The sequence below is a fragment of the Aspergillus piperis genome (genome assembly GCF_003184755.1).
Source record: "Aspergillus piperis CBS 112811 unplaced genomic scaffold BO85scaffold_1, whole genome shotgun sequence".
In the NCBI taxonomy this organism is placed as follows: Eukaryota; Fungi; Ascomycota; class Eurotiomycetes; order Eurotiales; family Aspergillaceae; genus Aspergillus; species Aspergillus piperis.
The window spans coordinates 3076675-3088690 of record NW_020291591.1 but is presented as its reverse complement, the minus strand read 5'-3'; the positions used below and the strand labels follow the sequence as shown (position 1 = coordinate 3088690).

Here is a 12016-nt window from a genome sequence, read left to right as displayed (position 1 = left end):
ATTACTGTCCGATATGTAGAACAGAATCATCAAGTCAATTCATGTACACGGCGCTTCATAAAGCTCTTTATACCCGCGTAGTATATGCCACGGAAGGCTGGAGACAGCGGGATGGGAGCCTTTCGAGGCTTTCCGGGATTAAAAAGATCTACATTTGCCGACTACTTCTGAAACAACATGAATTACCGTGCTGTCAAGTATATACGATTGACAGTGTAGCGATTGTTTGGCATTTCCAATCATGGTGGTATAATGTTGATTTGTTTCGTGCCCCAACCCATAGCTTGACATTGCTGCAGGGTAGGCAACTGCAACGTGGGTAACTACTGGGTAACCATGGGTTTGATACTAGTAAGCCAATTGAAGAACCTGTTGGGTCTGTTTCGATTGCTAAAATTCAATCCGTTCCGCACACAAAACTGTCGGCAGAGACCAAATGTCAAGTCATAATATGTTATGTATCCCCATATTGAACCGTAAATGTTACAAAAGGGCCGTTGAATTTGACACCTGCTGGTAGCCTGCACCCAAACGCCGTGCTCAATGGTGAACGAAGAAACTCGTGTGGTGATACGTGGAATGGAAATATTATGTACCAGGTGATCACAGATCGAAGCCTGGATTTATGAGATCATGGGGTCGATATCCCCATTATTGGTCATTACGGTGTCGTTAGAGCCATTGTGGCTGGCACTGGTCGAATTGGCCAAGGGATTACTGTTGTGGGTGTTGGGGTTATCGCCCAGTCCGAGGTCCAGCTTCTCGGGTATATCCTTCTTAGCCTCCCGGGCTTTCTGTTCGGCCCACGCGCGCAATTTGACCAGGTTGCGTAGCCGGGCCTCTTTACGAGCGCCTTGATTCAGCAGGATGGCTTCGTTGACGCGGTTGGCTATGTCCTTACGAAGGTCGGGGTGTAGTAAAGGGGCAAGTGACGGAGACAGGCTATCCATCGGGAAGATCAAGAGCGCAAGAGTCCTCTCAAGATCCTCGAGGAACTGGGGGTTGGTGGGTGCCCGCGGTGCGAGTTGCGAGGTCGCGAACTCGAGGGCAGGGCTGATGTCGCCATCGGGGGAAGAGGTGCATGAGCGAATCAACTCCACCAGCTGCAGTCGCAGCAAGGCGAAATGTAAAGGGGCATTTTCATCTAGGATCTAAGCCGGTCAAGTCAGCAAAAAGCTTTGAAATGAATGTGATGACAAGTAACGGCATGTTTGTCTTGCTGCTCATACTGAGGACTGAAGATGTTTGTTTATCAACAAACCCCAAAAGGGATGTTCTGAGTGGTGCATGAAACGTCGTATAATCCTTGCAACGTGGGTGGGTAGGAAGGGGATGAGATAGAATGAGTGTCTTACCTGTGGGTTGAGCTCATTGATCTTCTCAATGGCAACTTGGATATTCCCAGAATGAATTGCAGTACGAATGTCAACTCTTTCCTGAATCGACTCGATATCTGCTCTGGGTTGGATGTTGGCCTCTAGTGCGAATTTCTTCGCAGCAGCTGGGTAGCCATTGGTAATTAGGTAATCCATGACTAGATAATTAATATCACTTTAAGAGGACAGTCAGCATTTGAAGTCCATCTAGCAATTTTGTGGATGACAAGGCAAAGTCAAACGAAGGGTTCAGAAACACAAGTCAATATATTCTCCTCAGTTGTTTTTCAGAGAGATTCCCAACTTGATTTCAAGGTACATCATGCAATCGTGGCGCGCGACGGAAAGGTGGGGTAAATCACTCACGTTTTGGATGGTTTCACCTCCTCGACCTTCCGTTCGAACTGATGCCATGTTGGCGTCGTCGAGGAAGAGGGAGACATCTGCTTCCGGTTAAAACCAGGCAACCACGCGGCACACACGGCATGTCAGGACGCATACGTAATTGGCAGAGGACATGGTGAAGAGCTTAGTGGATGCGGAATTTCGCAGTAGAATGTCAAGTGACCTGGTAGCGAGCAAGAGGCCGTCTGTGAAGATGGAAAGCTTCGCAGACGGGAGCCATTAGGATGCTCGGGGCAGAAGAGTGAGTGAAGAGAAGAAGAGAGAAGAAGAAGAAGAAGAAAAAGAAACGGCGGGAAGGAAGAGCTCTATTTAAAGGAAGAAAAAGCGGCGGGTGTTAGGTCACGTTCACCAGCTAAGCCTAAAGCCGCAAGCGAAGGTCACGGTCCCGCCTAGTCCCGATTGGGACAAGCGCCGATCACTTGGTCCCTTTTGGAATTGGAGTGTATCGCCAAAGTCTCTCTTATCGGTTCCAAAGCTTGTGTCGCCGGCACTTCTTTGCTGCTGGTGTCCTAAAACCGAATTTTGCTTTTGTTCCCCCCCCCCGGTTATGATCAGGCCGGCCTGTCTCTAGTCCCCTTCGTTTTGGCAGGTCAGTTCCTCGGTGAGGGTCGGCAAGATGCAGTCAATCTCCCCTGTATACTCGTCCGCGACAGACAGGCGCTACTCTCCACCATGGGCGGATTTGAGTATTATCGGCATCGCTGGCAGCTCCGGCTCCGGCAAGACCTCGGTGGCCATGGAGATTGTGAAGTCCCTGAATCTTCCCTGGGTTGTGATTCTCGTAATGGTATATGCGACCGCTTTCATAATTGTTTAGCCTAATAAATCCTTCCACTTCGTGTTCTCTAACGGCGGTGTGGTATAGGACTCCTTCTACAAGAGCTTGTCCCCAGAGGATCATGCCAGAGCCCACCGCAATCAATATGACTTTGACTGCCCGGAGTCTCTGGACTTTGATGTCCTGGTCCAAACGCTAAGGGATTTGAAGCAAGGGTATGATCTATGAGTCTCTTGTTGTAGTTTATGGTGGGGCACGTGCCATATATGGAAGCTGACAGGGTTCCTTCAAACTATCTAGAAAGAAAGCAGATATCCCCATTTACTCGTTTGCAGAACACCAGCGTCAGCCTGAGACGAGTACCCTGTATTCCCCTCGCGTATTGATCCTAGAGGGTATTTTGGCCTTGCATGACCCGAGGATCATGGAGCTTCTAGATGTCAAGGTAAGTTCCGCCCATCCTTTAGATCCGAACCGTCGCTCATGTTATCTAAAAAGATCTTTGTTGAAGCAGACATGGATGTCTGTCTTGGGCGCAGAAGTCAGTTATCCTACTACTTAACCGGTTGGTACTGCTCTAACGGAGAGGAAGCTAGTCATGCGCGATGTTCGTGAGAGAGGAAGAGACGTCGAAGGTATTGTCAAGCAGTGGTTCACTTATGTGAAGCCCTCATACAAGCAATACGTTGAACCCCAACGAGCTGTGTCCGGTATGTACGACTTCTCCATAAGCTGAATCAGGTCTGACAAGCTCCAGACATCATCATTCCCCGTGGTATCGAAAACCGGACGGCCATTGGTAAGAGTGTCTGCTCCTTCTCCCTTGGATCAACACACTAACTCCGGCTTAAGAAATGGTTGTGCAGCATATTCAGCGCAAGCTTGATGAGAAGTCAGAGAAGCATAATGCAGAGCTCAACCGACTTGGTCTCATCGCCTCGGAAGAGCAACTATCTTCTAACGTCTTGATGATGCCTCAAACACCGCAATTTGTTGGCATGAACACCATCCTCCAGGACCCGGCAACGGAACAAGTTGACTTTGTGTTCTACTTTGACCGACTTGCCGCTTTACTGATCGAGAAGTGAGTTAACCTGGCGTCGCTGTGCTCCGCGCACATCGCACGAGTTTGTCAAACCATAGCTTACATGTTATTAACTGCACAGGGCTTTGGATATGACCAACTACGTATCACAAGCAGTAGATACACCTCAATCGACCAGCTATGAGGGCTTGAACCAAGCTGGTGTAGTGTCTGCCGTCGCAATTCTGCGCGGAGGGTCTTGCCTAGAGACCGCGCTCAAGCGCACCATACCTGACTGCATCACCGGTCGTGTGCTGATCCAGACCAATGAAAAGAACGAAGAACCCGAGCTTCACTACCTTAAGCTCCCTCCCAATATTGAGAACCACGAGAACGTCATGCTCCTAGACCCTCAGATGTCCAGTGGAGGTGCTGCTCTAATGGCGGTCCGTGTTATGATTGACCACGGTGTCCAAGAGGACAAAATTATTTTCGTGACCTGCGCTGCAGGCAAGATCGGACTGAAACGACTGACCACAGTGTTCCCTGGAATTAAGGTTATAGTTGGTCGCATTGAGGAAGAGCGCGAACCCCGGTGGATTGAAAAGAGATATTTCGGCTGTTGAGTCACGATCAGGACCTGAGCGTGGAGTATATGAGCTGTGGAAATAGGCCTATATATAAGCATCTCACTACATGTACGTGATATAATGGAAATACAAAAAATTCTATAAAACACAATTTGAGCATGTGCAGCCACTAAATCAGACGACGGAGATAATCTGAACCTTCGGAGAAACGCACGGACCACATCCAAGGCTCGCCGAAGAATCTTTGGTTCCGCCGCCAAAAAATTATCCATGATCATCACTTTTTCAGCAATCACCTTGACCAGAGATCCACTCTTCTTCTATTACCAGAGGGGTTTAAACTTCTTATTCTATACACATCTATCTGATTAAAACTTCATTGCCGACAGGCGTGCCACCATGCCTGACCACAAAAAGAAAGGCAAGAAGGCCGGCGCCGCCAAAAATGACTCCGGCTCGGTGATCAGTACGTACCTTACCATCAATCCATCCTAATATCTCAAAGCGAGAATGTAATATATAACTAACCTGTTCTCTTTGCTGCAACTAGCCGACCCCAGATTCGCCAACATCCAAACCGACCCCCGCTACCGTCTTCCCAGCAAACGTCAAACCCATGTTAAGCTCGACAAGCGTTTCGCGCACATGTTGCGCGACAAGGATTTCTCCCGCAACGCCGCAGTCGATAGGTACGGCCGGAAGCTCGCCAGCGACGACACTAAGAAACAGCTCGAGCGATTCTACCAGCTGGACGAGGATGCGCAGGAGGGAGAGGAAAATGAAGAAGAAGAAGGCGAGGACGAAGACGATGGTCTGGAAGACGCCAGTGTTGCAGATGATGAGGAGGTGCTTAGAGAGTTGAGAAAGGCAGAGTCGTACGACCCGGCGAGAGATGGAGGGTTCGACGAGTCTTCGTCCTCGGAGGAGGAGAGCTCCGACGAGGAAGATGAGGACGAAGAGGAGTTCGAAGGGTTTGGCGAGGAGCTGGAATATCCTGATAAGCAGCGGGCGGATGTGCCTACTGGCGATGTTACGGATCGCATTGCGGTGGTGAATCTGGACTGGGATAACATCCGCGCGGAGGATTTGATGGCTGTCTTCTCCAGTTTTGCGCCGACTGGTGGGAGGGTGTTGAAGGTCGCTGTTTATCCCAGTGAGTTTGGCAAGGAGCGGATGGAGAGGGAGGAGACGGAGGGGCCGCCTAGGGAGATCTTTGCGTCGAAGAAGGGCGGTGACTCTGAGGATGAGGATGAATTCGATTCTGATGAGGAGGAAGAGAAGATCAAGCAATCTATGCTGAAGGAAGATAAAGGCGAGGAGTTCAACTCAACACAGCTACGGAAGTATCAGTTGGAGCGCCTACGTTACTTCTATGCTATCTTGACTTTCTCGTCCAGGGACGTGGCAAAGCACGTTTACGATTCCGTCGATGGTGCTGAGTACTTGTCTAGCGCCAACTTCTTCGACCTCCGCTTTGTGCCTGAGGACACTGACTTCTCTGACGATACGCCCCGCGACGAGTGCACACGCATCCCCGATGGGTACCAGCCGAACGAGTTCGTTACCGATGCGCTGCAGCACAGCAAGGTCAAGCTGACCTGGGATATGGAGGACAAGTCGCGCAAGGAAGCTCAGGCTCGGGCCTTCCGTGGTAGTCGCAAGGATATCGACGAGAACGACCTGAAGGCTTATCTGGCTAGTGATAGCTCCGATGATGAGGAGGATGAGGGTGGTGTGGAGATTGTTGATACTACGCGCGGGGATGGGGAGACAAAGAAGGTGTCTAAGAAGGAGGAAGAGAAGCAACGTCTCCGGGCTCTACTTGGTCTTGGTGCGGAGCCTACGCCTTCGTCCAAGTCCGATGGACCTGTTGGTGAGATGGAGGTTACCTTCACTTCCGGTCTGGCTGGTGGCCCTAAGGGCGACAGCATCTTCGAGAATGAGCCTGAGAAGGATGAGACTACGATTGAAAAGTACATTCGCAAGGAGCGTGAGAGAAAGAAGCGCAGAAAGGAGAAGCTCAAGGCCACCAAGCGTGGTGAGGATGGCGAGCAGGAGGATGATGCCGCTGATGCCTCGGATGCTAAGGAACAGCCCCAGGAGGACGACTTGGGCTTCGACGATCCCTTCTTCGACGACCCTAGTGGCAAGGCTACTGCTGCTGCTCGTCGTAAGGAAGAGAAGCGCAAGAAGCGGGAGGAGCGTGCAGCGGAGGAAGCTGCGGCCGCAGCCAAGCGGGCGGAGCTGGAGCTGCTCATGATCGACGACAACAACAAGCCTGGCATCAAGCACTTTGATATGAACGAGATTGAAAAGGCGGAGAAACAAGCTCGCAAGAAGAACAAGAAGGGCAAGAGTAAGGGCAAGCAAGTTGAAGCTCCTAAGGACGACTTCGAGATGGAAGTCACCGATCCTCGTTTCGCTCGACTCTACGAGAGCCACGAGTTCGCCATCGATCCTACCAACCCCCGATTCAAGGCGACTTCGGGTATGAAGGCTCTGTTGGAGGAGGGTCGCAAGCGACGCAGGGATCGGGATGAACATGCAGACGAGGAGGATGCTCCTCGTGAACAAAAGAAGAAGCAGAAGAAGAGTGCGTCCAAGGAGGGCGGATCGGATGATCTGAAGAAGCTGGTCGAAAAGGTGAAGCAAAAGACCAAGCGCAACTGATTGGCTTGTACTATATTTAGTTGACTACCTACTACCCTTACTACTACTCAACTATCATGAAAGCGTCATCACTGGGATGACGATGCAGATACCATTGGCTAAAAGGTTCTTGTGTTTTAATTTGAGAGGTTTTGAGCGTCTGCCTATGATTTGGACGGCAATGTCATTGTTTGTTCCTTGTGTACCCCTGCGCTGTAGCTTGCCGTATTATTATTCGACCTATCGCTATGGCTCTCATTAGTCCAAGCTACTTCCCCCCTGATTTCACCATGTATAACCCATGACGGGCGTAGGCGAGTCATGACAGACAATGTATAGATCCGGCATTCACGGAGGAAATCCTGGTGAATCAGAGTTGGGTTGAGGGGCGTTGGAATCCCGACTGGCGCAGATTCCCGCCCAAACGCTGCCTAGCCCATGCAACATGAGGTGATTGTGTGACGGATTGGGCCGTGTGCAGGGGGGCAGTCGAGCGCTGACAGGCCCAAAAGGCCGTGAAGTTGCAGGCGATCGGCCGCGATGAGATGAGGCTGAGATCATGTGCGGTACGGCCAGCTTCACCGCCCTTTCGGGAACTCGTCGCTGTTTCTTCCCCAATATTCCCCTCCTCCTCCTCCCTCCCTCCCTCTTCTCTTCCCTTCCCTTCCCTTCCCTTCCCTTCCCCCTCTGGCCAATTCATTACCCCCCGGTCCTGCCAATTCATTCCCACTTGTTTGCGTCTCCCTCCGCAGTGGGAAGTCGCTCTAAATTCATCTGGATCGATTGGCTTCGATTGCATCCCCAGTGACTTAATTCTTTCCGGCCCAATTGGCGGCTGACTAACCCCCTTCTGGACACGGGCTGTCACTACTACCACTAGTTCACTACTATCACTTCCTTTTCCGACTACTTACTTTGCTTCACTTACCACTCCTATTACTGCCTATCCCCCCCTGCAAGTGGGCGTGTCTGGCCTCCACAGTGAAAGAAGGCCCTCCACCCCGTTCATTCCTTCTGGATGGCTTGATCATGGTTGGCATTCGGCGGGATTGAACGATGGGTGCTGCAGCTCATTCTAGTATATCTGTCTGAGTGTTGGTTTCTTGCCTTGATTTCCTAGCTTGATTATTTCTTTTTTGTTTGCTTCTCGGCTCGAGTGCTCGACCCCTCCTTCATCGGCATTCTCTCACTGGCCTTTACTTCCTGCAGGCTTGCCTTATTTCGAATTGCCATCATGCTGGGTCGACTGTTGAGCACTGCCGCGGCTACTCTAAATCCGGCGACTTACAACGCCAAAAACGCTCACCAATTAGAATCCGTCACGGAGGAGGAACATACATCTGGCTTACTATTCCCCGATGCTAGTCTCCTCCGATATTCCCATACGCACGCATATCCGCTGCATACGGCCTACAATTCCCCGAACGCTTCTACGGCTGGTGCCTATGATGATCGCGGCGGTGTCGAGTTGGACCCGTTGAAGGATTTCCGGGTGATAATTGCACAAAATGCATTGGGAGATCGAGATGCTTGTGTCCTGTTGGACACACGCGCCAGTTCGCAGGATCAGACTTCTATGGGACTTGGGTTGGAACCTCAGGTGTTCGACAATACCACCGGTGCGAGACATGCCCGTACGGTTTCGAATCTCACCCGTGGGCCACGGCGGGGCTACTTGTCGCAGTCGTCAGCCGCGGAGCCAAGCCCACTCTCTATCGCCGCGGAGGCACGGAGGTCACCTCCCATGTCGTCTGGCGCTTTCATGAGGGCTCGTGGTCGTAGTTCCACACTATCGCCGGCGGGAAGCTATCATGAACCTAGCCACCCTCGCTATGCTGCAGACTCGAATGATACCGGTCTTTTAAACTGTATTTTCGGCAGCAGTGCGTTTAGCTATAGGGGGTCATCGACGAAGATGCATATCATTTCTGCCGACGATGAACCTGGCAAAACTGCACCTACATCTCCTGCAACCCGCAACTCTCTGTCGCGCGCGTATACAACTGGAAGTCAATCAGCCTTTACAAGCACCAGCCGCGGGAATGAGTCCAGACCGCCAGCAAAGGTCACGATACTCCTGACTAGAATGTTCAGCGTCCATCTACCCGAAGGTGGTGAGACGTCTCCGGATGGCATGAACGTGGCTGGTTCTGTGAACCAAGACTCACTTCCGAACAGCGGTTTTCCTTTTCCAGACGTCACGAAGCGTCGGAAGATCAAGGAGAAAAAGACACCGATGTATGCTGTGGCAATTACTATCCAGATCCCGCTCCTCTCTCGGAACGCAGGGCGACCGGCCTCACGGTTCAATGCCCAGGGTCCGGACTCTCCCAAACCGGGAATGTCGTGCTCTTTGGACTCGGACTACCGTTTCCGTGGGGGTTTCCTCGATGACAGTTTGTCCCTTGCAAGCCCACCTGCGAGCCTGGATGAGCGCATTGATCTTCTGGTTGATCATTGGGATGTAATAAACCGCACCCTGTCCCACTTGGAGAGACTTTCGCGAAGAGAAATCCTCTTTCTGCTGAAAAAGGTAGATTCCTCATCTGCCATGCATCCAAAGCCAGCCAAACCCCCAAACATGCAACGTACAAATCAAACTTTTGTCCACCTGCCTGCGAACATCTTGGCCGTAAATTCCAGGCTACGGGACGAAGCAATCCGCAGCAGCCGTCGCATTAGCACGGCGTTGCAAATGCCATTCGTCGTAACCGGCCAGAATCGGTGGGGCGTGTGGCGTGAGGAAGGCCGCTCCATCATTCGCAGCATTGGAGATAAGGACCACAGCTTCTTCTTCCTTGTTCTCATTACAGCATTCCTGGGCAACCATACTGAGTGGCTCAATGCCCTCGGTCCCGAGTGGTACCGACGGAGGCATTATTTACAGCAGAAGGCTCAGCAGGATTCTGACCCACTTCTTGCTCACCGCACTGTCATTATATCGCCTGACAAGATGACGGCGCGGAGACTTATTTTCTTGCTTGCAGTATTTCTTCCACCGAAACAGCGTTTCGAGCCTCTCCCTTCCCCTATCAGGCCGGGCACCGCGGCTTCCACAAGGGCTATTTCTCAGAGCCCGCCAAATGTCCCGGTTCTGCGGCAGGAGTCCCTGCGAAGAGTGATGGAACGTCGATCTCGCGCACAACGCCTCACTCTAAGTGAAAGAGAACAGCACCAGCGGTCTGTGAGCGTTTCGTCGTGCGAGACGGCGCATCGTTCCACGGATGAGACCGAGCCGTCGGTGACACCGGATTTCACTACCATGCGCCGGGGATCCGACGCTCGCTCTATTCGAGCATTAGGCGTGCCCGTCCACGCCAAGGATATGCGCGCGAGGAATACGAGTGCAGCGACAACATCAACCACCACTCCTGGTAGTACTGTTCCGGTCCCCCATTTTGCTTCTCAGGGCCGCTCCGAGCGCGCAGGGTCGGACCAAGCAGTGGCTGACGGGCCTGACAGCCTCGCTTCGGAAACGCTGCTGAGGAGCCTCCAACGAAGCGAAAGCACAAACACTAGTGCGAATGGCAGTATACCGTCTGCTAATGGTCGATGGGGCAACATATTCTCCGGTCTGTGGAGCGCCCGTCAGGAATCGTCTACTGGTGACAGCGAATCTGTGGCACCAACAGACACCCGCAAACGGTCCGTGTCAGCGTACACAAATCCTCCGAGGCGCCCTCCTCCCACCCTGAGTCAGATGGTTAAAGAGGCCTCGCTCGGACCTACTGAAGTCTCTCCGAAAAGCGCAACTAGCAACCATATTTCCATTCCGCAGGCTTCAAATGCCCACCATGGATATGAAGACGACGATGCCCCTGATGAGGCTGCGGCTACGGACCAAGCGAGAGAGTCGTCGCTGAAGTTGTCGGTCCGAGGAGATGATGGCATTGTTGACGTTGATCTTCCTTTGCCCGGATTTGTCTCGCTTTCTTCATCTGGCGATTCCACAATGGCATCACCGAAGAAGACACGAACGTCGGTTACTAGTGTTGACGCCGTAGCGTCTACACAGAGCAGCACATCCGGCTTTCCCTCTACCTTGAAAGACAGTGATGGACCTAACATGAACGTTGCTGGCTGGCTGAAGAGCTTCCATGATGACTTCTTACTTCAAGCGGTCCGGCCCTATAATGGGCTCGAGGCTGACATCAAGCGTGCCATGCAAGCAGAACCGATGTCAAGCCAAGCCGCGTGTCTTGATGCGGACGGATCCGGACGATGGGTTGATGTTGCGACCACTCTCATTGCGGATGTGCGAACCTTCACGGTAAAGCGGCTGCGGCTACGTCGTAAAGTCGGGAGTGCTTCTTGGCGCAACACATCGCCTTCGTTCTCTCCCCAACCCGGCACCCCTCGTCATGTCTCCGGCGGCTCGGCGTCTGCGTCTCAGCTGACCAGTTTCTTTTCTCAAACTACTGCTTCCAGCAAATCGTCCGCTAGTTCTTCATCTGATGGGTTTGGCTCAAGTGATGTAGAAGAACGCTTTGTAGAAGAGCACGTGATGGATTTGGATGGCACGCTGGTGGACGCTCTAGAACGAGTTCTTGCTCAGAGCGGACCTTCCTCAATGGTACACTCCCGGGCTCCGTCGCCCACGCGCACTCGGCGCACTGAGGACAAGCACATGTCAGACGTGCTGAGTCGGGACGAGATGCGCCCAGTGGAGGTTCCTCGGACCGAGTGTCGCAAACTTGTCCTAAGCGCGCTCGACGAGGTTGTTCGCAGTGTAACCGCGGAGCACTGCCGAGAAGATGAAGGCGAGCTGGGGCCCACAGACCGGGACCGCCGGCGAGTACAGACAGGAGGTGATAACACATTACGTGAGGGCATTCGTAAATGGCTCCTTGATGTTGAAGAGGCGTGGTAGGCCTGTTGTGTAGTTGGGGCGGTCTATGCTTGGGATTCATACTTTTCACCTCTTCTCCCTGTTCTTACCGGGGATGCCCTTATACAGTTCTGTTTTCTTTTTTGCGCTTTGATATCATCATGATACCCATGTGTTGATTATAGTTTCTCATTCGCCCAAGCATACATATGACCGCACCCAAGCCTGCCTCCCTCACATTGTATCTCACTATGTAGATAGGTCAGACTATATCAGTCACAGATAACTACTGAATATAACATAACAAATTTCAATAATACTTACTTGATTGTCAATCCCATCCTGACCTTCCGTTCGTAACACGAC

At 52.0% G+C, this 12016-nt stretch overlaps 4 protein-coding genes across 4 annotated transcripts; 3 read left to right on the top strand and 1 right to left on the bottom strand.

The window, feature by feature from the left end:
- Positions 1-356: 356 nt before the first annotated feature.
- Positions 357-2015, bottom strand: BO85DRAFT_444824 (uncharacterized protein). The gene is made up of 4 exons (XM_025659120.1): positions 1878-2015; positions 1743-1819; positions 1356-1551; positions 357-1151 (listed from the first exon to the last, which is right to left on the bottom strand). The coding sequence occupies exons 1-4, from the start codon at positions 1893-1895 to the stop codon at positions 624-626; spliced, it is 819 nt and encodes a 272-aa protein (XP_025521518.1). The 5' UTR covers positions 1896-2015; the 3' UTR covers positions 357-623.
- A 251-nt stretch (positions 2016-2266) lies between these two features.
- Positions 2267-4315, top strand: BO85DRAFT_388001 (uridine kinase family protein). Its single transcript, XM_025656695.1, has 8 exons — positions 2267-2568; positions 2647-2774; positions 2860-3004; positions 3058-3100; positions 3156-3269; positions 3317-3358; positions 3412-3643; positions 3726-4315. The coding sequence occupies exons 1-8, from the start codon at positions 2398-2400 to the stop codon at positions 4207-4209; spliced, it is 1359 nt and encodes a 452-aa protein (XP_025521517.1). The 5' UTR covers positions 2267-2397; the 3' UTR covers positions 4210-4315.
- Positions 4316-4464: 149 nt separating this feature from the next.
- On the top strand, positions 4465-7032 carry BO85DRAFT_411641 (pre-rRNA-processing protein ESF1). The gene is made up of 2 exons (XM_025657533.1): positions 4465-4639; positions 4724-7032. The coding sequence occupies exons 1-2, from the start codon at positions 4573-4575 to the stop codon at positions 6841-6843; spliced, it is 2187 nt and encodes a 728-aa protein (XP_025521516.1). The 5' UTR covers positions 4465-4572; the 3' UTR covers positions 6844-7032.
- An 807-nt stretch (positions 7033-7839) lies between these two features.
- On the top strand, positions 7840-11985 carry BO85DRAFT_26501 (uncharacterized protein). The gene has a single exon (XM_025655045.1). The coding sequence runs from the start codon at positions 8057-8059 to the stop codon at positions 11690-11692; it is 3636 nt and encodes a 1211-aa protein (XP_025521515.1). The 5' UTR covers positions 7840-8056; the 3' UTR covers positions 11693-11985.
- Positions 11986-12016: the final 31 nt, after the last annotated feature.

Coding starts and splice junctions, on each gene's coding strand:
- BO85DRAFT_26501 (XM_025655045.1), top strand. CDS start 8,057: ATGCTGGGTCGACTGTTGAGCACTGCCGCGGCTACTCTAAATCCGGCG.
- BO85DRAFT_411641 (XM_025657533.1), top strand. CDS start 4,573: ATGCCTGACCACAAAAAGAAAGGCAAGAAGGCCGGCGCCGCCAAAAAT. Junction 4,640..4,723: donor TGACTCCGGCTCGGTGATCA/GTACGTACCTTA, acceptor TGCTGCAACTAG/CCGACCCCAGATTCGCCAAC.
- BO85DRAFT_444824 (XM_025659120.1), bottom strand. Junction 1,552..1,742: donor GAGGTGAAACCATCCAAAAC/GTGAGTGATTTA, acceptor GTCCTCTTAAAG/TGATATTAATTATCTAGTCA. Junction 1,152..1,355: donor TCAATGAGCTCAACCCACAG/GTAAGACACTCA, acceptor TGACCGGCTTAG/ATCCTAGATGAAAATGCCCC.
- BO85DRAFT_388001 (XM_025656695.1), top strand. CDS start 2,398: ATGCAGTCAATCTCCCCTGTATACTCGTCCGCGACAGACAGGCGCTAC. Junction 3,005..3,057: donor TGGAGCTTCTAGATGTCAAG/GTAAGTTCCGCC, acceptor TTATCTAAAAAG/ATCTTTGTTGAAGCAGACAT. Junction 3,644..3,725: donor GCCGCTTTACTGATCGAGAA/GTGAGTTAACCT, acceptor TTAACTGCACAG/GGCTTTGGATATGACCAACT.